Source organism: Rhyacophila brunnea, unplaced genomic scaffold, assembly GCF_057557595.1.
Source record: "Rhyacophila brunnea isolate RB1 unplaced genomic scaffold, BYU_Rbru_1.0 scaffold_19, whole genome shotgun sequence".
NCBI classification, from domain to species: domain Eukaryota; kingdom Metazoa; phylum Arthropoda; class Insecta; order Trichoptera; family Rhyacophilidae; genus Rhyacophila; species Rhyacophila brunnea.
Genome location: NW_028232848.1, coordinates 16,179,992 through 16,207,481, shown reverse-complemented (window position 1 = coordinate 16,207,481; position 27,490 = coordinate 16,179,992). Strand labels below are relative to the sequence as shown.

The 27,490-nt window shown below is 31.6% G+C and overlaps 1 protein-coding gene across 1 annotated transcript in view; it reads left to right on the top strand.

The window, feature by feature from the left end:
- LOC147072777 (uncharacterized) overlaps nucleotides 1–27,490 on the top strand; it is a 99,499-nt gene that overhangs the window by 49,926 nt on the left and 22,083 nt on the right. The window contains exons 2-3 of the mRNA XM_085945708.1: nucleotides 20,213–20,802; nucleotides 23,084–23,300. Of these exons, the coding sequence (XP_085801834.1) occupies nucleotides 20,213–20,802; nucleotides 23,084–23,300 (807 nt within the window). The remainder of the gene's footprint in view (nucleotides 1–20,212; nucleotides 20,803–23,083; nucleotides 23,301–27,490) is intronic.

The following is a 27,490-nucleotide window of genomic DNA, read 5'->3' as shown; positions in this document are numbered from 1 at the left end:
ACTAGCAATTAAATTCGCACATGTATAGGTATACGTCACGTGACAAAATTTCGCAATTTCCATTTAGCGATATCACGCATTGGGAATATATAGCAATATTACCTTTATTGTAATGGCGTTAGAACAGTGTTTCTAGTGTCAATGTTCATTTGAGCGAGCGATATTGATATTAACATAAAAATTATGCCATTCGGCAGACCCGACAAAAAGCATCGGAAATTTATAGCAATATCACCTTTATTGTAATGGCGTTAGAACAGATTATGCCATTCGGCAGACCCGACAAAAAAAGTGAGTGTCATTTTTTTTCCAGATGCTTCGTCCATATTAATGTCATTGCCTATAACATACTTTTATTATTAATGTATATTATTGTGCCCCTTGAACACTACTTTATGACTGCATTTTTTGTCTACCAGTAAGCTCTCCACTCGCTAACTGACATGGCGAGCTCTATCACTACATGTGCTCTTGTATGCCTGCTTATCCATTGATTTCTATTGCATTATGTCCAACATGCATCATTCCATAGCACGCAGTGACGAAGTTGGCTATGGAGATCCAACACAAATAGTGAACAATATACAGTGCACAATGTCAGTCATACTTATTCGTTTTCATTGAATTAAGAATCAAAATTGTAGATGGTGATGGTTAGTTTTTAAAATTAAATTAAGCCCTGTCTAAACCAAATTATCAAAGGTGTGAAAATCTGACAAAACTAGTACAGCTAATTACTAGCTACCACTAACTAGCAAACTAGTTAGTCCGTCAATCACTACGTACATTAGATTTGACATTAATATGCAATCATTCAGTTGTTGATTAATTTGTTAATTTACACATTAGAAAATGAGAGATTTATCAATTATTTTTTTATTGTATTTATGGAATTCATAAAAGAAAACATAACATTTGAGCTGTTTTCACTGTTATTTTATTTTATGCAAGTCTACATATAAATAAAACCAAATTTTAGGATTATCGGAAGACATTAGGATAATCGCAACTTTTGACAGCTCGACTTTTTTATTCGTTCGTTGATCAGTAGCAGAGCATAGACAAATCGGACGAATACTTATTGTCCTCAGACTTTTGGCTCACCAATGTAGCGCCGGCATTAGAGAGAGTCAATATTTAACTACTAATTATGTTTATTTTTAGTCATATCCCGTTGGCGTTATAGGGAAAAACTGCATTAACGACTTGAATGCAGATTTGTAATATAGAGTGTTATTGAAATGTAATATTGAGAATTATTTTTTTATCGGTATAAAACAAACTTTGTTAAATCAAAGTTAGTGGCCGAAACAAAAAACCTATTCCAACATATCCAAACTGCAATTAGGCCGATCACTAAGAGCGCGATGCTCAATCGTCTGTCATAACTAAAATATTTATTTACAACAAAACACTATGCATAAAGCCTTTCATAGTTATGATCGAGTTGTCTATGGTCCACCAGATCTGCAATAGCTTCATTCTGTTTTTCTATTGAAAATAATACCATATATAAAAATTCTCTTTTTCATAATTTAGGTAAATTATTTTGTAATTGTTAAACGATGACAAAATATAAAAACTATACAAAATAAATTCAATAACTATAAATATACAATTAATATTTAATTAAAATGATTTAATGTCTCCGCAATTAGTGAATGATATAAGTTATTTTTTGAGCCGTGTTTTTCCCGATACGGTGACACTTGTCGTTGAAATGTCAGATTATGTCGTTTATAATTATTACAAATATGCCATGATGAGAGTTTTTATATATATTATAATGATTAAAACTAATATTGCCATGTTGGTGTGTAAGTAACTAGGTACTTATATATTTCAACTACCTATCTATTGGTTTAAAATTACATAAGTATCTAAATCTGAATAAGAATAGTTAATTTATAATTCATTGACACTGACGTTTCAATTCGATAATCGGTTTTACTAGGTAAATTAAGACATGTACAGAATCAACGAAAGCAAAGAAAAGTATGTCGTATTAAATGTCACGGATATTTAATAGTTGTTCAACAGTTTTAATTTGCAATAGGTAAACTCATTAGTGGCACAGGTATCCATATGGACACATCAATTTTGTTGATGGTGTGACATAAATTTTTATTTGTTTTAAAAATTGTTTATTTACATTTTTTATGTATCTGTAATATAACAGAGAATGAATAGTGAAAATAAAATTTTCATATCGTTTTTAAGTTTTGAGATAATAGCCGTGTCCACATGGACACGCGTGACACTTTTGTTATCAATTTTTTTTTGGATTGTATGGTTTATTAGTAGAATTATTATAAAGTATGAAAGTTTTCAATACGCAGTACACACAAGCTAATATTGCATTTTCTTCACTGCGTTCTGATTTCAGATGTTTCTTTTTCTTTCAAAAAATCAGTCACAGAGTCGATTTTTTCTATTTTTTTTAATAAAATAATTTAACCCATTAAATCGTATATCTGCTAAAACCATTGATTTTGATGTACATAGTTTTGAATATCCATCCTATCAAGATCCATCAGCGTTCTTGTTTTCCACATTTTTCCCGCAAAATTGTTATTTTGTGCAGCTAGGAATAATTGCGTGTAGAATCTCCAGTTGCAGTATAAAATATCAGATTGGCCTATCTATATTCTTGCATTCCTAGATTTCACTTGTGCATCTGCTTTTAATTGTCTATGATTTAAATTATCGATTGTTACACCACCATCCTCATCTGTTAAAACTGCAGGATCTAGTCGGTAGTGAGATAAATAATAATAATATATTCGTCGACATTATCATCATCACTAGCTTCATAAAGTGCATTCAATGCATTATTTACCAGCATTTCTCTTCAATCTTAGACATATCCCAGAAACTAAATAAAATGACAAAATGAGAATAATATATTTTATAAAAAATATAGTGATAACACTGTTAACAAATCATAATTTAAATTTATAGTGTTGAGTGGCACGCGTGTCCATATGGACACGCATTAATTCATTATGCAATAACACCACATAAACAAAAATAATTCCATTTCGTAATTACATATCATGAAACTGAACACGTTTATAATGCATTCAATGACAGAAATATTATTCTTTGAAACAATATAGTCAGAAAACCACGGTTACCTTTAACATAAGTCCATCATTTTGTGATTATAAAATGAATGGCCACTTTGACACTTGATATTAATTTTATTATGTCAGCTAGATTATTCAAATGACGAAAAATTGAAGCAGTGTACTTATTTCAACTGACTAACGATTATAAACCAAATTATTATTTTAAAATAACAATTAGGCAAAGTAAACTGTACTACAATAATTGTGTGTCCATATGGACCACGGGTGACACTAACGTGAATAATTGGGTCTGGCACTAAAGAGTTAAAATATCGTATACCTACCAACGTACCTAGGCACCTAATCTTTTTCAATGGCATTTTTGTCGACATGTTATGAAATTGTACCTACTCATAACATTATAATAATATATACTACCTACCTAATAATGAGTAATGAATGAGTTAAGGACTGTTGACAATTATTCACAATTTAATATTATCGTAAGTATTGTGTTTCAATCGAAAACAAAAGATCTCTGTTCTCTATTTTCGAGATTGTCTATTATCGGCATTTTGCGCGAAATCTACCATGCGTACATCATTGTTCGTAAAAACTGAAAACTGTGTACATGCATATTCTGCATGTAGGTACATGCCAAACGAATTAACACTATCAATATCCATATTGAGATCAATAATTATCAAATGAATTTAGGTGTATGGACTATTTTATAGACACGCGAATTTATTTTGACAGCAGCTATCAGTGATAAATGGTAATACAGATGGGGGCGTGTTCATAACAGAAGAAGTCTATGGTTAAGGATTCCTTAACTCTATAGTCTATAGTTACCAGATGGTTTTCGGTTACTTACCAATTTTACCTTAAGTACGAATTCTGCATTAGGCTCTAAGACTTGTCAAGAGTCGGGTTCAAATATGTTAGAGTAAAAATCATTTTTTTCAAGACCATTAAGAATTATTTAGCCTTTATTAAAAATATGCGGTGTTATATGGTGAGAGAGATGTTCTTTTTTATCTACTCATCGGCTAGACTGAAGTAGTCATACAATATAAGTCAAGGTCATTACTTACACAATCATTAATCTTGTAGTTAAATTTGAAACTAGAAAATTTATCACGGTCTAAGATTGTTGACTTGTGGCATGGCTTTACGCGGTTTTGTAATATTATCTTAGCGAAGAAAAAACTGGAAGAAACACAATCGCGTAGAGTAGTCTTACTCTTAAAGAAGGCGAGCATTATTTTTTATCTGCTGATTTACAAGCATTTCTAAACATTGCTATTTGCGCAAAGCCAAAAATATAATCCCAGACACGTAAGCTCTCAACGAATCTGCACCGCTTTTGAATATATACATGAATACATTATATATAATATATGCCATTTTCTTTTTTGTATACCTATCTCTCCCTTTCAAAACAGAGTCATATCGAGTAAGCAAAAAATGATCATGTAAATTGGAATCAGCCCAAAAACACGAATGATAGCGTGTTGATTTTTTGTGTGTCTCCAGACATAGTATTATAATAAATATTTTATATTTGAAAAAAAACAAGTATTAAACATTTACTGAAAAAAAAACACAGAATTTTCACTGAAATAGCGTAAAATTGGTGATATTATTCGGTAGTTAAATACACAGATACGTAAAAAAATATGTATGATTTTTTTTGAATTAAGTGCCTTTACTATGCTTCAATAATTCTGAATATGTCTGTGTTGAATTCGTTGATATGTTATGATACTATTACATTATTTTTTAAAATAACATTTTCATATTGGACAAATATTAAAAAACCTTCATAAAATATCTGTAACCGAGAGGTAAACTACGATAAATCCACATTGAGAACTTTACAGGAGAGCCAAATCAGTAATTATTTTAGAAAATTTTCAACCTCAAACGTAGTTAGAAGTTTTTTTAACAACTAACATCCCACAATGTATTCTATTTATGTCAGCTTGCAGAGTAATTTATTATAATATGTAAAAATGCACTGAAAATTTTATGTAAAATAAATTCGTTCTCTAGAAAACTCACTTAGAGAGTCATTAATTTACACGAATTTCGTCCACTTGAGGTCTCAATACTTTATGACAAAACCTTTCTTGATAATATATAAAATGAGCGAAACATTTCCGAGTAAATACTCCCTCCCAAGTGACCGGTAATTTGGAGGCGTCCTCGACGTGACATCCTCCTGAGTGGAACCAGTACCCGGGCGGTACCCGTACCACTAATGACCGTCATTAGGCACTTCGCTTGTTCTCTATGCCCGCTACTTACCCATCTACCATTGATCTCCCACGGGGCAGGTCACCACTTTGAGGCTCTGTATTGTGAAATAAGGCGTCTGAAAAGCGGACCTATTATTTTATTAGGCTGATGGTGGTAATCAAATAATATTATGTCAGTAGGGAAATAGAGACAAAGCTTTTTGTGAGTCGTTTAAGCTCATAAATATACTGTAGCAATTTTTGATAAAATTTAACGAAATGATAATGGCGTTAAATGATAACATTTTAAACACAAACAAATCACGGTAAGTATTTAGATAAATAACAAATAAATATTACACGTTTTTAATAAACATAATTAAATTTATTACAATAAATACTATTTCTAAAGACCTCAAACATAATATAATCAACATAAATCATCTGTAAGGGATCTTGGCAATACGTTTGACAGTAAACTGAAGCTTAGTGGTCATATGGATACCATTTGTAAAAAGGCGCTAAAATGTTGGGCTTTGTATTGCGTACTTACGGTACAAAACTTTCTCTATAACTCAGTCATATCGTAAACGTTTGAATTTATAATTTGTCATGTTCATTAAAATGTGTAAAATAAATAAATAAATTTGAAAAATAGGTATTTAAATAATTAAATAAAAACCTATAAAGCCGTGCGAGGCATTTGACTACTGACCTATCGACTCAGAAACCATTAATAATGATTCTTCATGCTGTTCTCTCCTCTTTCTTTCTCTCTAATAGTTCAGTGCATAATGTGCTAGGCTTTCATCCGGGGTCCCATAATTCAATTCTTAGTGAGGTCACAATATATTTATGTGATCGTTTCTTTTCAATTAATAAATACAATACTGTTTCACTTTCATCAGATGTGTTGTAAAACAGTCTGTCATTGATGCTTACGAGTCATGGCCTATTGTAATATTAAGAATATATAGATATAAGAATAGTTAAAAAATAATTAAAATAATGTAAACTCAGTCAAAGCACACTTGAGTGTATAGTGACCCCAGTATTGGGTAACTGCTTCTGAGATATTCCCAAGCATAAAAAAATAGTGACGCTTTACATCCAAATGTAGGGACTCGTGATCAGGTATGATGAGAGCGGTGTATTTTGGTAGGGCCATTAACTTCAATGTCAAACTCTTAAATTTTTTGGTTACATCATCTATTAAATTGCAGTACATTTTCCTAACCCGTAGATAGACGTATAAAAGAACACTTGAGTGCATAGTGACCTCACTCTTGGTAAACTGCTCCTGAAACATTCCCACTTATAAAAAGAACTGATGATTCATTTCAAACGTAGGGTCCCGTGATACGCCCAATTAAAACCGGATGTGGTTTGGTATGGTCATCATATTCAATGCCCATTAACTTTTTCAGCGTTATGATTTTATGTAAATCATAGTCTTCTAATGGTATGTTTGTTTAACTCCCAGGATTCGACTACGTATAATACCACTATGTATATAATGTAGCCCATGAACGCTAAACATTCATTTAACTATTGTGATCCAGAAGCTGATTCAAATTCAAAATTTACACGATACTTAATAAATTACAAAATGGTATTGTATAATACTATTTCATGTTACACGACAGTTCGACACAACAGCTGTAAATCAAATGTAATAATATACATATATTATAAACTTGAGATGTCGGATCTTATATTATATTGGAAGTGAGCACGGAACTATAGGAAGGGGTAGTATTTGATTTTCAAACGTGGTTCGCTCTCTCGCGCGACGAATGTCGTTGACATATAATATATCGCGGCAATATCACGGCAATACGGCAATATTTTCCATATCAACTACCTTACATATATTGTTGCATAACATTTTACATTTTTCAGTTGACAAAATATTTTATTTCACCATTTTTTACGAGATCTGTTAAAGCTACCGAACTTTTAAAAGCTCGATTCAGCGTTTGATTCCAGGATTTGGTTCCGATTGTTCAAAAACAAACTACGTATTTATACGTAGGTATATTATGAATATTTTAATTTATTATTAAATGGTCGTTACCTCACATGTATGAGTCTTATAACCACCAATGCGAGTATGAGCGACCAACCATCCCTTGGTCATTTGCCTCTATCAGGCCAAAGAGCTACTCTCAGTAAGCTCCTTCAATTTGTGAATCCAGTGCGTTGACGCTCTTCCTCTGCTTTGCCGTACTTGGAGGGTATTCAAAACCATCGGTCACTCCGAACAATATCTCCCGTATAATGCCTCTCAAACACATTGTCGAGAGCCATGCCTTTAACTCTATGTCTATAGCATGGGTGGTCAACCTTTTCAGCAGCCGGGCCAGATTCTAAAAATGAGATTTCCTACCGGGCCGCACAACCGATTTTTTTTATTATACAAAACAAAAAAGAAATATATATTATATATATTAATAAAATAAAACAAAAATGAGAATCAAACATATTTATTAGATTAGAATTTTTTTTAAATAATATAAAAATAGTTAATTTTAGTGGAAATAAGTGCACCAATATCGATATCGAGTGAGATTGTTCCTACACGCAAACAGTTTTCCAAATGCACATCAGTGATTCGTGTTCTCACTCGGGATTCGATAATTATGCTTCATCCGACTAAAGAGCTGTTCACACGTGTAAGTGTTTCCAAATAGCAAAGTCATCATTAGATCATGTTTATCCAAATATGTTTTGTAAAACTCTTCCAAACCAACCTGATGGAATTTTTCCTTTAACTGTTCATCGCAACATATTTCACAATGTTCCATTTGTAAATTTCCCGGTAATAAATTCACGTCTACGGAGAATGGCGTTGCACATGCAGCAAAAAGCACACGGTGCTTTTTAAAATCTTCAGCTAATATCGAATCTCAATTTGCGCAATTAGCACATCTAGCGGCAGCATTTGATATTATTTTTATTTTCAAACTACTCCACGGGCCACAAGTTGACACCCAGTGGGCCGCGAGTTGGCCACCCATGGTCTATAGTCTATGAATCTATGGATAGTATCTAAATACTATGAGTAAAATATTTTGTTAATTTATTATTACCAAATGGTTCATATGGACACCATAATTAACAGGTACCCAATTACGTTTAAAACACTTTTGTAAACTGTATGGATGGATAGTGTTAGGTTGGAATTGGAGAGAGAATACGGGCACTAATATTTTTAACTACTTACGTGATTTTTGGTCCAACCGTTGAAAGTGGTTCAAGTACCCTTTTGACAATTATCGCGGTGACTGCTTGTAAGATGTGAGTAGCTATCGCATTGACTGCCTGTAGAATACTAATTTCACGCTGTACTTTTATTGCTACTGTACTATGAAGATTTTTATGATAACTGTTGTAAGGCTATGAAGGTATGAAGGAAGTTGGAAAATAGAGAATAACGGTTACATGTTTTTTGGTAACATAATGGTCAATATTGAGTTTTCACCTGTGTGACGCTTTGTTCACATTTTTAAGTGGTGAATAAATTTGAGGTATTCTACACACATTTCAAAAATAGTTTTATTAAATCAAATGATTCTGGCAATAACAAATTTTATGACGGTGGAGAGAAGTAAGTGATAATTAATTGATATATGTGTGTAAAACATATTTCTGAATTTCACTAATGTAGAATATTATGTATATTCACCACCAAGGTGAAATTAATTTTTTATTGAGCTGTCAATTGAATATTTTATTACAAAGTTTTTATTACGTCGTATTCTTATTTGTCCGGTACAAATCTTGCAATCGATTTTTAATTAACTTTCCGACTAGCTAGACATTTGAAACTTTTAGAATATATTAGAACACGATGCCAATGCATTTTTAATACCTTTAGCCATCTTTAAGTAGAATTAAATTCATTTTCAGTTAATTCTGTTTTGTATGAAAAGTTATTTCGGAAGAGATCCGTAATCTAATCCACTATTATTTGTTGCTAGGAAATTATTAATATGTACGTGCGCTACTATGGAAATCAATATGAGTGTAAAAATGACATTTCAGTATTATTTCTATCAAATAAAATTTTGTTTGATCGTTTAAGCTAGTCAAGTCAAGTTTATAATTATGATTCAACAGAAAATTTAAAAACGTTGTATATAAAAAGTTCTTTTTATCTTCTAATAATTAATAATTCTCTTTATATTTAGATTTCAGCCATTTTTAACTTTTACAATTTGCCAATCGATTTTTTTCTTTCTGAATGGTTTGCCAAAGTTAGATATATTATCTAGCCTTTCTATAAATGTTTGTTGCTATAAACTTTTAGCTAAATTGCTATTTAGCTATAAGTTGCTATAAAAAATGCTATAAATTCTTTCAGAATGATTTGCGAGAATTAGATATATTATCTTGCCTCTCTATAAATGTTTGTTGCTACAAATGCTTGTTGTGATATGAAAAAAACTTTCGATTTAACACCAAATCCAAGATGCATTTTTGTAAGCTAGTGAAAACTACTGATAAGTTTAGTTGGCTACACAGATTGTAGATATTGTTAATTATTATAACTAAGCGTATATTCTTGCACTTAGTTTGCTTAAAATTCTTGACCATTTTGGTTTTATTTCTCTTAAAAAAATATTGGTTATATTTCTGTTTTTATATCAAATATCAATTTAGCAAAATTATTTATGTACTAACATAAATGTCTTGCTCATTAAGAGACGTACAATTATTTTACAGCCCTTGTGTTACGTATTAAGTTACGTCACACGAATTTGATATTAAACGTAGCTTATTTGAAACAAATGTGATTTAGGAATATCCGTTCGGAAATAATATAAGTATATTGTATCGCTATGAAACAGGTTTCATTCATTTATAATAGTATTGTCAAACGTATCAAGTGTAATGCTTTGAGTAACATTTAATGATGTATTCGGAGAAACAATTAGAGCCACGTCGTTTCATAAACGATGAAGTAAATATTCGACATATTATGGTAAATTATTATTAAAATATATTATTGTATGGGATGAAATTAGAGGTGATCGAATGAAGAATTTTGCGAAAGATTCTTGTCACCATCTGTAAGAATGGCATCTGATGATGACGCTGCAATAATCAGTTCTATAATCTCATTGATGAGCTTCAGGTATGTATGTGGATTTATCAAGAGGTGATATTTATGGATGATCCAAGCAGCGATAAAACATCACAGGTTTATTAAATCAGCGAAGCTATTCTATGCACAATGTGGCTATTGATGACATCATATACATTATGTATTGAGTCGATTAATTGTTAAAATAAGTTAACTGTCTAAGCTGTCAAAAAGTACTATATTTTAACAGCCCCTCTCTTGGGTGCGTAACCTATTATTTATAGCGAGATAGACAGTTTTGACAGTTTAGACGGTTAACTTATTGTCACAATTAACTGCTACAATACATAAATATAATATAGTGATAATATTTATCAATTTAGCTGTCGATTGCCGCCTTGTGTATAAAATAGACCTACTAAAGGAAAACGAAGTAGAAGAATAATACAACTTTGATGGCTTGTTGGCATATAGAAAAAAAAGCCTGAGAGAGTTTAATACTAATCAACTGGAAGAAGATAATGACGAATGGAATGGAGCAATCTGTTTAAAACAGTCAAGGCCTAAATGTCAAAAAAGAAAAAAAAGTGTGAAAATACGAAGAGAAATTAAAATATACAAATAAATTTCATTTAATTATTATTGCTGTGAGTTTTGGTGAAATCTTATTTATTCAAAATCTGTGTTATATTGAGAAACAAATACGCAAAATCCATCATTTTTATTGTAAAAAGAAAATTTTATAGGTATCTTAAACAAAGTTATTTTAAATTGTACCAAGAATAAATGTAGGTGTATAATATATTGTATACCTACATAGAATCGGAATCAAAATGATACGACTACGCGTGCCAGTAAATACTTCCTGTTCGGATATTATAATGACATGATTTTCTCAACGTGGAAACGACAGAGGCGGATTATTACACACGCTCAAGAGCCAGCCGCCTTTTCGGAGTCTCAAAGGTTTGAACTTAATCGTGTGTTTTTAAAACAGACTACTCTAAATACTTCACCTATGCAGATATCATTCCTATTATATTATCTTCGATTTGAAATAATATATATTTGTACATGTTAATTAATTAAAAGTATAAAATCAGAGAAGACATATTTTATTTATACTAACTAAGTTGACTGATTTAGTAAGAGTTACTGAGTAAACTGTTTTTAGAGCGTTGACAGCTTCAAATACCTGGTGATACACATAACGAGAGATGGAATTTTGCAAAGAAAGCTTGCTATCCGAATGTGAATAGCTGGAGTAACATTCAACTCAAAGCGAGGGTATCAGGGACTCACTATTGTACTCGGTCAAATCCAAACGCCGCCTATTCGACGGACTTAAGACTTTAAGAGTAACGAGAAGATAAGAAAACGTACTAAGCAACCTGACAGGGATTCTTGGAGACACCGCGTGGTGTCCATATTATGCTCCTCAAATTAAGGGGCGGACATGGCTCCATGGGTATGGATAACACTCCACTGTATATCTACTAAGAGGATGCTTGCCAAAATCTTTCCCGGAACACTGAGTAGCGTAATGCCTCGGTAATTGTCGCAGCTTAGAGGGTCACCTTTTTTGTGAAGTGTGATGATTTCACCGTTCACCCAGTCCCTTGGACAGCGCTCTTCTTCCCACACCTTTGTCATCAAATGAAACATAGGGTGCAGGATTGCGCTCAGGCTGTACTTGAGGAATTCAGGATGAATCCCGTCTCCCCCCGGTGCCTTTCCGTTCTTGAGCCTTTTCACAGCCGATTTTATCTCGGTGTGCGTGGGTGGGCAATCGGAAATGTCGGTCGCTCGGGGAATGTTCAAAAATAAAGCTTCCGCAGATATGTCAAAGGGATCCAAAGGGGGTGGGCGGTTCAGCACTCCGCAGAAATGATTCTTCCAAATCTACTAAAAGTAAACTAAAACAAAACAAGTCCAAAACTATTCAAAGTAGGCTTTCAAATATTTGTGGCAGCATTCACTCTGCCCTGAGAGAAACAAAGGATCGAGGAAGATAGAAAGTCTTGGTCGCCCAAAAGATAAAAAATCAAAGGATCCTCATTCATAAGGGAACGACCGACGAGAAGAATACTACTATGTACCTCGGATTCACTTCAAACACCATTATTGAAACTAGATAATATCTGATGATTCGCAATTGAATATCCCCCTCCCATCTGACGGTATTATTTTGTAGTAGTGGTCAAGAAAGCAGTGGACTATATTGGCGAGTGAGGTGTAATTTTAGATCATAGAAAGAAAGCATGCGGGAGTGTGGGGTAACAAAAAGACGATGGAATGGTACTAATCTTATTGTATGAAGCTATAGTGACGGTAGGTATGTGTATTCATTGTAGGATCGTACCTCGTCTTAGTTTTGTTTGACGGTTGATCGAGTAATGATTAGTAAACAAGTGATCCACTGTTAAATCTCTAAATTACACCGATTCATCTTTAATGATTACCAAAATTATCATATCCTATTTTTAATATAATGTCAGAAGTATATTATTTTTAGAAAGTTTAAAGAAATAGAGAGCAACAAAAGTAAACATATCAAAAACACTTTAAAAGTAAAGGAATTTTATCAGTTTGTTATAAGGGTCAGTTCAATCAATTCACTAGTGGTATAAATAACACTTCATACATACACATTTTAAAATAATATGAAAATTCGCTGATATAAGGGAATCAAATGCACAGTTTTTGGGCAACCTTTTTGCAAAATTCGACAGCGGAAAATATTGAATAATACTAATTATATTACATCACATATTATATCATATCTTGTTAGAGAGGAATTTGTAATCAATATTATTTCCCTGGCCTTTTTACTATCATTGTAAAATTTAACTGCGGCCTTGCTACATTTTGAAAATATTTCTCGTATAATTTATTATATATATATATATTAAATATTTTCATCCGTATTTGAAACACAATATTACTTTTAAAATATTTGTATAGATAACAATAACCCTAAACTGGATGATTGCTCTTTGATAGGAATTTCTTCAAAAGCTCTATTGAAACAAAGAGAGGAAAGCTTATAACATTTAATGATGACGTTTATCTGAGGCCATGTTCTGATCAAAGCATCACGCTCCAGCTAAATATACAGTCTACGAGAAAAAACTCTAGCTTGCGCATACCATTAACAATATTTCAAAAGATATAAATGATTTGTTTTCAGAAATATCTACCCGTTTTAGATTTCAAAAATAGCTTTGAATAAATGGATATTCTATCCAAGTAAAAAAAGATAATTGAGCATGCATGTTTTAATAATAGAAAAAGAGGTAGGTTCTCGTAAATTTAAAGGCATTAATTTAGTAAATTCTGAAAGCGATATAAAATAAAATTTTAAATTATTAATATTCATGTTTAAGGGCCCACATGCCCAACTTAGGTCAAAATGAAGCTTTTATGGTATTTTTAGAGAATTATCCTGGACATTATTAATAACCGAAAAAACGTTTTTTTTTGTCGTTTAGTATAAATTATGTTAAAACACGCGCGTTAACATGATCTTACTCCCTAGTTCATTTATCATTTGTCAATTTATGGCTACGGCCGTATATTGTAGCTTAACCACTGGGAAATGCCAATAGAAATGGCGTATTTCAAAAAAAATATTACCTTATTCTTAGGTCAATAATTATTATAAAACAATAATTATTCGTAAAATGTTTTATCACATTTGAATGGTCGAAGACTTAGCTTATAAACAATATCTTTAGAATTGTCTTCAAATGTATTAATCATGCACATTTTTTAAATAATAATATGCCTAATTCTTGTCAAATTTGGGATCACAGAGATTGTCAATATATTTTTTTATCGTAAATATTTCACTGTAATAATTTCAACATAAATTTTACTAACGGTTTTATAAATGCGTTTAAAAATTAATAAACCTAAAAAATCTTAACATCACTGCACATGGATGTACTGAAATTTGACTATATTCTAAAACATTAGATTGAGAGGTTTAAAAGAATACTATTTTATGTAATAAAAATACTTTATGCAGTCATCAAACGTTTAAAATAAATATAAAGGATAACATGGCTTCAAAATTATTTAAAAAGATTATCTACAACGTTTAAGGAATGTCCAGGCTTATGCTCTGAAAATACCATACAATCTCCATTTTGACCTACGTTGGGCATGTGGGCCGTTAACGCCACTTATTATAGGTGAATATCTATTTGAATGATACTAGAAATAAAGTAAACATCATTTTTTTTATACCTTTACATCATAATATTTTATTAAAAATTAAATGGATGATGCATCAATTTTTGCAATCTACTGTGACTATTTTCAATTTGGTAGGTATAATATAATCACGAGGTCTCTATCACTTTCGGCAGCGATGCGCGCTAACGGAAATATGCAATCTGCAGTACAATGTAGTAAAATTACAAAAAAAAATACTTGAACTCTGCGTTCGAAATTCGAATCACTTTCCGAATAAATATGAATAATTCAAAAAAAAACATTCCAATTTTAAACCTTCTTTTGAAAACTACATCGTAGAAACTAAATAATTACAAGATAAAAAGAACTTTTTATATACCTACAAAGTTTTTAAATTTTCTGTTGAATCATATAAACTTGACTTAAACGATCAAAAAAAATTGTACTTGATAGAAATAATACTGAATTGTCATTTTGACATTCATATTGATTTCCATAGTAACACACGTATATGTTAATAATTTAGTTGCTAGAACCCCAGACCCCTAATAGCAACCAATAATAGTGGATTGGATTACGGATTTCTTCCGAAATAACTTTTCATACAAAACAGAATTAACTGAAAATGAATTTAATTCTATTTAAAGATGGCTAAAAGTATTAAAGAAAATGCATTGGCATCGTGTTCTGATTGTGTTTTAATACCTGTGTTATTTTGATCACTCTCCCCCTTGGCTTTTATAGTGAATTGAGACAAAGGAAACACTAAGTTGGCTTGGGATGAATGACCGGTGGGAGCATGTCATTGTTTATCGCATGACCGATGGTGAATTCATGCTCTGTAAACAATTTTGTAGAATCCTGTCTCTGTTTGCATTACGACACAACGTTATCAATTAATTTAATAATGTATTTTTCGATATAAAGTTTCGCTATTGCATTTTTGCGCGATCGTTCTAGTAATTCTCTCGAAATAACAACTGACTTGTTTTTGATGCGTTTGCATTGCATACATTCTTATGAATAGTGAATTTAGCAAGAAATATTATTTACATGTTATTGTGAGGCAGTTTGCTCAATCAAGTTCACTGACCGCAGAATATATGACAATTGGTTTGAGATTGATTTGAAAGACATATTTAATACTTGTTTTACAAACTAACATAGCTTTAGGGTATTAAAACAAAGTTATGATGCTAACTGAAAAGTACACTCTGCCTGAAGATCCGTGACGCACCCACATATATATTTAGTAAATTTCAATCTGAAGCATATTGCGAGATAAATTTCATATTGAATGACATTTATGCAACTGATACCAATGCAATGTATGCTCATTTAAATACTTGCGAATATGTAATCTCAAAACATACCCGTAGAAAATCATGTTAATGCCTGTATGCTCAATTAAAATTGGATGAATGCCTCAAGCGCGTTTACGCGCTCTACAAATCCGTGCATGCAAGGCCGGCCATAGAAAATCAGCGTGTAAACACACTGTACTTTACACTCACTATAGTAGCTCCGGTTGGTTGTTTTTAATAAATTAATATATTGCACACAATATTATTATACTATCATCTCATGTAATCATGGTAACATTTTAAAGCGAAATGCAAGACGTCTTTATGATATAATTATGTATTATTTCTAAATTATGTTGTTTTCAAGGTTTTATTTTTCATAGAAATTTGTAGCCCGCCGAGTACCACCGTTCTAATACCTCCCGGCACGGGATGTTCGCATCTCAAAATACATAAAAATAATACATACCTACTGGTGACAAATTAAAATAATGCTGTCTTTGCTTATTTATCATGAGAGTTTGATAGGTAGCTTGCGACTATATTTTTATGCAAAGTGACGATCATAACAAAAAAAATGTCAGCAAATCCTATTATACCTATGGAATACTATATGAGCAATCTAGGTTATATGACACTGGGGAAGGATAGCAATATCCACTACACGTATTTCATATTAAATACGGGTATTATATTTATTATTAAAATATATATACATCAATATCTACCAAAAATAAAGCTATGTGAAATCTCTTTGCAATATTAATATTTTATTTTTAATATATAATCGGCTGCAGAGAAAGCTGTCTCAGATTTGAGGTTTGTTGTAGGAAAATTTCAGATAATTTAAAAATCCGTGGAAAAACTTTAGAAGTGAAAATTTAAATCAAAACTTTTTGAAAAAATATTTATATTACAAATCAATACGTGCCACGCGTATGCTATCAAGAACAACTGAGTCAACCCTCAGTTTTTTCTGTTTTTATTAAACTTGGTTACTGCTTTCTTAATAGGGTATTTTCGATGTTTAAAACCAGTATTTCGGTAGTGATAAATCCCTGGCTTCCAATTTTTTTTAAATATAAATGTAGCTATCAACTATATATTATGGTCATCTTGAATTAAAATATTAAAACATAAATATTTTATGATTTTCATAGTTTTTGCTTCAGGAAAGTTACGCTATTTAAATAACCCGATGTAGAGCGTTGGAAATGCAGTGTACACATTACAATGCGCTAAAATTTGAAATACGTTTTTCAAAGCTTCAGTGGAAAGATGCATAGTTAAGTGTGTGCTAAAACGAGCTTCACCGCTAGCAGAATTCTTGTAAATATATGAGAGCTTTAAATAACCCTCTGAAATATTTTCAGTATTTCTGGTAGAAGAGTATTTGTAATATTCCGGCAATATTTCAAATACCATAATATAGCAATTCCAACACTAAACATTGAATAACATTGTTTTTAAATATTATAACAATGTCTGAAATTTATTATAAACATATCGCAATATAGATTTTATGCCAATTGCAGATATTATAATAATTATATTACTAACTACCTGATACTGTTTCTTATCTGAGTAAATTAATGTGTTCTTTATTGGACTATTTCAATCAAGGTGTTTTAATGGCAAATAGACCAATACCATCATCATTCACCTCAACAACAACTTTACTACTAACTAGAGCTGCTGAATAACAACAATAGTGACATTAGCTGGACATGTTAGAAAGAGCCTCAATGCTTACATTAGCTCACGGTAGCCCAATAGCAGCGAAGTAGTCAAGAAACAGATCATCGAGCAACATGCAGCTTCTATCAACATATTATCGGAAAGAGTTGCTTCAAAGAAATTCAACTGCAATATAGCAGCGTACGCGACATAATTAAAATAATCGGATCTACATGCATGCATGTGATGATATTATCAAGTTCAGCAGAATGACTGATTCCGTCAGAGTTTTAAAAAAATATTTTTATAAGTATATAAGAATTGTCATAATTTTGCATGTGGAGTGGGTAAGCTTCCTTTTTGAAAAACAATTATTAACAGTGAAATATTATGTTAATAATATTTCACAAAATTTATACTACACCAATTATATTTTTCAATACTAAATAGCAAAACTTATACAAAACCATATTTGCTCCCGTAGGGAGTAGTATCATGCAGCTAATAATTGATTAAACCCAGAGTTACTTATTCGATTATATGATACTTGGAAATTTTTTTTGATTTGTTTCTTAAATCTTAATGAGGCATGGTCTAAAACTCTAAAAAGATCGTAACTATGCGACGCGCGGTTGTGCAAATGACGCGTGCCGGACGGAACATAATTTGTCATAAAAATTCAACATGCGTCCATTTAGTGTTATGTTTATTGTTATATTAGTAATAATAATAATGTATTCATTGAAATGTTTTCTTTTTCGAGTACAGGCATAACGTTTTTTAGTCATCTTTCTATGATATAAGAATATATTCTTACGACGCCATCACAAAAAAAAATCGATGTGCTCTCACCTGGAATGCCGCTCGGTGATTGGTGACAAATGCAAAATTTCGTGCCACCTATTGTTGAAAATAATTTGCCGTTTCACTATGTATGCTCTTAACTGAATTATACAGAAATAAAAATTATACATCGAATGAAACACTTTGAAATTTTAGATATTTCAATATTATATAGAGTATAAATTTGATAGTGATATATGCACCATACTGTATTTATATACTTACGGAAACACATTAAAGTATTACACTAAATTGTAATATTTTTAGCATTTGTTTTGTAAACTAGTTAATAAAAATCCGCTTGTCCACTTCACAGAAGTGCGTACTGCGAATGACAGTGAAAGCCACATATTATTATGAAGATGTGTATGTTAATATATTAATATATTTCTCCGAAAATACTCTTTAGTTCATAAATAAATTATGAATTATTTATTACCAGACTAACGCTGGCTTGTTGACTTTTCTAAAAAGATTTATTAATGAACATACAAATAATATTTTTTTGGTTTGGTCATCATAGGCGATATTTCGACGATTTGAATAAATTTGTTTTTATGTCAACTAAAAAGCTTTACGTAGAAAAACAAATTGTATTATTTATTGTTTTTTTTTTAAGTTATAATTCTTCATGCGCGTTTGGAAAATCAGATCAGAGTGTATTTTTGGCGTGTGACGTGCAACACAAAATTTATTTTTTCACACGAAGAAAATCGCACTCGATTAGATTCGAACCACGATTGTTCGGGTTATCAGCCGAACGCGCTGCCTTTACGCCACAGAGTGATAATGCAATCGCGACGTTATACAGTATAATATTATAGCTTATTCCGTTGCCTAGACAGCGAATTTATTATTATATGTACGAAGAATTCTTCCGTTGCCTAGGAAACAAATTTATTATTATATGTGATTATCTGTCAAAACTAAGCTTAAAATTTTTAAGTGTGATAGGTACGTTACTTTTGTTTTGTATTACATAATATTTAGTTTATGTGAAAACTATTTTCTAACTGTTTGAATATTTTTGGTTGATGTGAATTTTGGCTAACGCGGTGTGCGATTATTTTATTTTGTTACGCCAAAGAAGTATAACTTTTAACGCGCGTATATAAGTACACGCACCGATTATTTTTTACAACGTTTTTATTAGGTCGTATTCTAATTTTTCCGGTGGTTGTTTGTCCGGTACAAATCTTGAAATCGATTTTTAATTAACTTCCCGACTAGCTAGACATTTAAAACTCTTAGAATAAATCAGAAAACGATGCCAATGCATTTTTTAAATACTTTTAGCCATCTTTAGGTAGAACTAAATTCATTTTCAGTTAATTCTGTTTTGTATGAAAAGTTCTTATGGAAGAAATCCTTAATCCAATCCACTATTATTGGTTCCTAGGAAATTATTAATATATAAGGGCGTTACAATGGAAATCAATATGAGTGTCAAAATAACATTTCTCTGTTATTTCTATCAAATACAATTTTTTTTGATCGTTTAAGCTAGTCAAGTCAAGGTTATATAATTCAACAGAAAACTTAAAAACGTTGTATATAAAAAGTTTTTTTATCTTGTAATTATTTTTGTTGTAGTCACAAATTTAAAAAAAGCTTTTACATGATGCTATGAGAGAAATTTTAAGTGTTTAGTGTATTTTTTCAGGATATATTTTACGTGGGTAGATAACAATTCCATGTTCGTACTTTGAAAAAGGTTTTACTGAAACGTGTGCGTTATTATTATAAATTTCGTGTTTACTTAATTTTGTTATTTTTTGTTTGCAGATTTCAACAACCAATCAACGCCGCACGAAAACATCACGACATCGTTGCCGCCGACGTCTGCCGTGACACATATCACAACAGACGCCACGTGGACAGTCAGCGAGCAGCCGGTGCATATATCCAACACGACACGTGTGCCGCAGTACATGCGACTCGGAAATCAGACCGTTGACATAAACAGATCGTTCAAAGTGCCACAGACCGACGACGCGCTGAATGAAATCGTTCCGAATCCGACCGAAAATTTAGTGAACGTAACGGATAAAAGTGAAACAACACTACGAGTCCGTGTCACGACATTGACCAGTTCAGTGACTGACTCCTTTTCTACTACAACTAGTGCTACGAAAACTGATGATAGTAGTGTAGTTGTTAATATCGCGAGTGATGTTGCGGGCAATCCGGGCAATGTCGCGAGCAATTTAGTGAGTAGTATATCGAGATCTTGGCAGGGTACTAAGCATGAGCATGAAGGGAGGTACGGACCACAGTTTGAGGATGCGGATAGGGGGGATAACTCGACAGTTGTTGTTCAAGCAGGAGATACAGCATTACTGGATTGTAGAGTCAGCTTACTTAGAGATAAAACTGTAAGTAATATTTATAAATAAAATATTATAATATACATGCATGATTTTATAACTCATATTTATGCAAATTATAAAAAATTGTAATAATAATGCAATTTTGGTCATATAGCCGATAATTTTGGATCAGACCCAATAAGACAATGTTGAAAATTTAACATGAGTTTGAGACAATGGTGTGCGCATTTCTAATTGGAGCGGTTCAATCATTTACCGAAAGGAAAATTAAATATCGCAGAGCTCACTACATAGGTATGATATAAATGAGGCTAAGATTAATCATTGAAACCATTCAAAGAGACTCGCCTACCTTTTTCTGTTATTGGCTTAGTAAGGATCTGAATTTTTCGCTAATAGATTCATCGTGGTAGAAATATGTAAAAAATGCTATCGATTTCCTTTCCGAGATAATAAAACGGAGAATTTTCCTTACTTCGATACTATATGCATTTATTGCGTACTTTCTTGCAAGGATTGAAGTCCTTATAAATTTAGGTAGTCATGCGTAGCATGTCCTAGAACACTGTGCATGGAGCGATAACATAATAATTTACGTTTAATGCGGAATAAAATCATTTCCTTTACGATGTCCAAATGCCAAAGTACAATTTAGTTAGCATCTACACCAATTAAACATTTTCTAATAGCTTGAATGAAGAGAAATTAAAGTGGTTAGTTTATTATTAATACAAAATTCAAATGCTACAAAGTAGACAATAGTGGGTGCAAAAAAACTATACAATTATGTCTAACGGATTACAAAAAATATATTTTTTTTGCACCCGTTGTAATTTAGATATAAGAAGTTAAAGCCGCCGAAAAAGGAAATGATCTGACCTTTTCGAATAAAAGTTGTAATCTAAAAGTTTTGTTCATAAATATATGTTATAATTATCTTTATAAATAACAATTGGGGAGTTGTTTGTTTTTAGATTGAAAGTTAAAACAAAGCTCTGATTATAATTTGCCTGTTCTTGAGTGATGTAAATAGACTTTACAAAAGGTTTGCTACGGTAAGTGTTGTGGATGGTTTACTGACATTCGGCGCATGCCCAGTAGGCATTTCCGATTAGCATTATCTTCTTGTAAACGATGACCAAATTAAACCAAACGATTTTATACAGTCAGGAATTGGTTTATGCTCTGAAGCTTCAACTGATTTTAAATCATTCGGATTCTTACAAGGCGATAGTCAAAGTGACATGTAATACCCGAAAGTAGTAGGTAGGTACTATTATTAATGGTGGTACATTAAAGGTATTATACCATTTTATTTCTCACCCCCTCCCCTAACGTCACATTTTTTTACAGAAACTTTTATCCCCTTGTATAAATTGTGACACATTTTTGAAATTCCCCAATTATTAAAAACAAATTTGTTGAAACGATTTCAGTATTAGTTTTCTCAGTACCTACCTACTAATATTCTCACGGAATATTTTTTCAGAGAAAATTAATTTATATTTTGTTAGTTTTGTGATACAACCCCCTGCATCCCTTTGTTGGAAATCATAAAATAATATCAGACCCCTCACCCTTTATAGTGTGACGGTATATCATACGGAAGATCTACTAATGGCAAAATATATGTTTTGAAACATCTGTGGTTACCCATTATTAATGTTAAAGCAATAATAATATTATCATTTTTGATTGACGGATGCGCACAATAATTTTATCTTTTTTCAAACTGTGATTCAATTTAGAAAATGTCTTATTAAAATGAAAAGCATGCAGATAGTCTGTTATTGAAAAAATCCTTATTATTTTTGTATGTTTACTCTGCTGTTAATGTTTTTTTTTAAATTATATGAATGTAAGATATAATTAAAATTAATGATCAAATTAGATACAAGCAATTTCACCTTTCATTTTACACTCGAGAATTATCTACAAAGACCAATAACTTTCTAGTACAGTCTACTATCAATATTTAGATGATACAATATTACGTACAATCGAAAATAACATTGCGTGAGTAAGAAAAAATTACGCCGAGAACAGGCTGTCAATTTAATTTTATTTATAGTTAATATGCATAGTACTTGCATAGAAATCTTCTCTAACTGTTATTCATGTTGTAATACGAAAGTATTGTCTGTATTTTTATAGTACCTACACAATCATTTTGGTTTAAATTATATTTCAATAGTCTATCCACAAATTTTATACATTTTAATTAGACACTATTCCATATTATATTTCTTCAATTAAAAAGTGTCAATTTTTGGTTATTGCATTTAAAATTTAATAAAAGTGCTTAATTTTAATATTTTTTCACCAGGTATCGTGGGTGAGACGCCGCGAGGGAGAAGCCCCTCTACTGTTGACAGTTGGGGCCGCCACCTATACAGGTGATAGTAGATACGCAGTTCAGTTTCGGTATCCTGGTAACTGGCGGTTAAAACTTTCCGATGCGAATTCTTCTGATGAAGGCCTCTACGAGTGCCAGTTGTCGACGCATCCTCCGAGAGTCATCAGCGTATATCTACTAGTTAATAGTAAGTATTAAATAAACATATTATTTTTATTCACAGTTAATATTTGATTATGATGGCCGAGCGGTAACGTGTTGGCTTATAATATCATAAGTCATGCGTTGGAATCTTGAGTCTGGTAAATTCACAATCAGAATATGGACCATTAGTAGAATAACTTAACCTTGGGATCGCGCAGATTGCGATTTTTCTACTGCGCACAAATTACATAAGGTAAATTTAAGTATAAGTAGTGTTATTATTTCCAACTGATCTTACATGAAGCCTATTGCACAATTTTCTTTCACTCAGCGTCGCTCTAACTGCGAAATATTTTCTGTCAAAATTATCAAACTTCACGCTTATGTGGTACGTTTATAAAAGGTTAACCAAGTGGCTAACGATCTGTTAATGCAAGCTCATCGGTAATTCCAATTGGGAAAGCAATAACTGTGTTCAATCAAATCGTTTTGGATATTAATATATTACACGAGGGACGTTATTTCATGTCGCACACGATGACCGAACGGTAATGTATCGTCTTATATTGTCGTGGATTCCAAATTCGAACCCCGGGTCTGGAAAATATCCTAATATATTGAGCAAGTGGTAACACCCATTTATCGTAAAAATAAAAAAATTAATCTGTTAACATTCCCGTTAATGTAATGTCACCTCCACTATTCGGAAAATACATATGTTTGTAAGATATCTGTCAGATTTCATTTACCTGTCATAAATTGAAGGCGTCCCTCGAAAAGGGGTCTATATAATACATCATGTCAAAAAATGATTTTATTGACTAAAACGGCTCTATCATTGCTCACGTAATTGGAAAGTTTTATTATTTTATCTGCCACAGTTTTTGAGATATTAGCAATACTAAAATGGTTACAGTAGAATAAGGGTCTATACGATTTATTATTTTATTATCAACAAAAAAAAATGTCAATGATAAAAAGTGCTTTCATGAACATAATTATTATCACAGATATATTCCAAAAGTCCGCATGATCCAATGAAACGTTTTTTCCTCTCCTGAATAATTTTGTTTTTGCATATAGACCCATTTTCGGGGGACGCCTTCAATTATAAATGCACATCGCATATAGAACGTCGCATTCCATTACAAAGAAAGAGGTAGATCTAAAAATATATACGATAAAGAGTCCTATTCAATTTTGAGAATAAGATATGAAAATAATGCGTGAGATCAAGATAGTATGTACCTGCCATGTAGGCTGTAAGAATGTATGAAAATACTTGTATGATTATTATTTAGTTTTGACGCCTTTTTGATAATTTTTAGATAAAAAAAATACCAAATAATAATGATGAAACCTTATTAGACTTGTTTATTTTGCCTCGTTTATTATATTTTTAGTATACAGATTTCACAAAAATCTAATTACTAATTTCAAATAATAACTTTTACCTCAGTAATATTTATTAAAATGCATTTCTACCGAAGGCATGGGATACTCCATGTCAGCATAATTCAATCTTGAGGGGTTCAATAAAAAGGCTATCACGATTGAATGAATATCTCACTCCGTTTTTATCTTGATCGTGTAACAGTCACTCCATATCAGTCACTCAGTATCGCCAAGCCTCGGGCTGCGTATCTCACTAGTTTTTATATCTTATAATATTGTCTTTATTGTACCTAAATAAACTGTACTTGCTAATCCGGAAACTCGCGATCTTCCTCAGCAACTTTAGTCTACACTAATACTTGGTCCTTCACTCATCACATCACTCCTTTATCGTACGCAACACACCTACATCACCCCCAAAAATAATCTCCACTCTATGTAGACCTATTATATGATCTTGTTAGGATTGAATATGGTAAAAATATAGACAATGGCATTGCTTTTATATAATATATTATCCATATACGCAGTGATATACTTATGTACGATAATTTTGAAAAACCTCTTCATAGCTCTTATAATTATATTAGGTATACAGAAAACTATTTCCTTTACATAGCAGTAGTATTTATTTGTTAAAATACTTTTGTGGAAGAAAATGTTGTGATAAAGTATGTATTTATTATTAATGGATCACACGATTGCAAAATTTATGAAAAATCAATGTCTATGAGTCTTACAAAAAAATAAAATTGTTATAAAAACTATGTGTCTAGTCTATCTTACCAAATCTTTTAAGGACATTGGTGATTTATTACTGAAAAAAATATAAGGGAACCGCTTAAAATTGTTACGGATGAGTAATTTATTCACTTCATTGACCTTTATGCTTTGCGAATTCTGACATAAAAAGTCTATTTAAGAAGTATTTTATAACTTTTAGAAATTTCAAGTATGGCGGCAGCTAAAGTAAGTCATCACAAGATATTAGTAAAAGAAGAAATGCAAAGAAATAGCTATAATATAAAAGAGCTTGAATAATTAACTAGAAAGAGAGTAATGGACTTTTGATATAGCATCACTTGATAGCATTATAGCGCCTACACACTGGCAGCAATAGTGCGTCTTTTAAACTATCGTGATAATAAATATTTACACGTACAAGTGCTGACTGTCTCTCCAATCTCATTTTTTAAGAGTAAGCGAGACGCGATGTTGTCATTTTATAGTACTATTTGACAGGTAGTGAAAATCGATTAACCTCAAAATAAGTAAAACTTTTTTTGCCGGCAGATTTGCCACTATAATTCTACTGCGCAGGCGCAGATCGAAAAAAATCCCTACTGTCGCATAAAAATTTAGAAGCTTCCGAACTTTTTTGAATCATGCATGCAAGTTTGCAACTGCAGGATTTGTTTACCCACATTTTTTTTTGTTATGGCCGCGATAATACTTACTGTCAGCAGTAAATCCATGCAGTGTAAACGGGATATTAGTATGGTTGAATTAGTAACAATAGACAAATATGTATGATATAAGATCTTATATTGAAACATAATGGTTTTCTTTGACATCATAATATAGTATGATACAGGTATATAATTTTTGTGATCGTTCAACATACCTAATTATAGGGCGATGTATCGGTGTAGCTACAATACTTTACGCAGTAATTGTTACAGTTGTGTTTCTCGCAAATGTTTTGGTTTAAGGTACAAGTCAAATAAATTTCATATTCAAAATGGGTTACTAAAAAAATATCATCTATTCATATCTCATGCCAGTTTTAGGGCTTTTCTTGAGACTACCTGAATGAATCTAAAATTGTGTTGGAATCCTTGCGGATTTTTACAGACGTGAGCGATACTAGTGTAACTTTTGCGATAAATGAATCCGTAATACGAAATAATTTACCTAATTTAAAGAAGAATAGTAATGATCTTTTTTGAGCTAAGCTTTTAAATTAATTGAAATCATAGTCAAATGGACTGGATTTTCAAGACCCGGTAAGATAGTAAAATATATACATGCATTTTTATTAAGCCTAGATGTTTATGAAATGTATTTCATTAAGCATAGTGATTGGTCTCCTAGTGATATGTTGCCGTATTAAGAAATATATTTAAGATCTATATTCTAGAGATGATATTCTTCATCGACTGTGCTTAAAATATTGATATTACAGAGTTTTTCTTCTAGAAGGAATAAGATATAAAACAATACGGAAAAAACTTAAATTCACAAAATTCTTTCCATAATAATTCATCGTGCATCGCATAATCTATGATTTATTGATTTCTCTGCCTATAGATAGATGTTAATACGAGATATAAGGACAAAGCCGCATTCATTTCCTCCCTTGATAAATTTACTTTCCAAAACAAAATAATATTGCCAGCACTGATAAATAGTTCAAAAGTTAACCAAAAGGGTAAACGTTCATACCTACTTTAGGCTTGCAATAACTCGAAACTCAATTTTTAAATATTTCATATTATCAATAGCTTAAATCCATACTAGATTATTAACCACAAATAAATATAATTACAAGTTAATTAGAACTTTTTATATGCCACGTTTTTAAATTTTCTGTTGAATGATAAACTTGACAATTCTATGTATTAATAAATACTTTTTTGTACTTGATAGAAATACTGAATACATATAGAATACTGAAATATCATTTTGACATTTCATACTGATTTCCATAGTAACGCAGGTATATATTAATAATTTAGTTGCTAGGACCCCCTTAGCAACCAATAATAGTGTTTTACTTTTTACGATTTTTTTTCCGAAATAACTCTCCATACAAAACAGAATTAACTGAAAATGAAT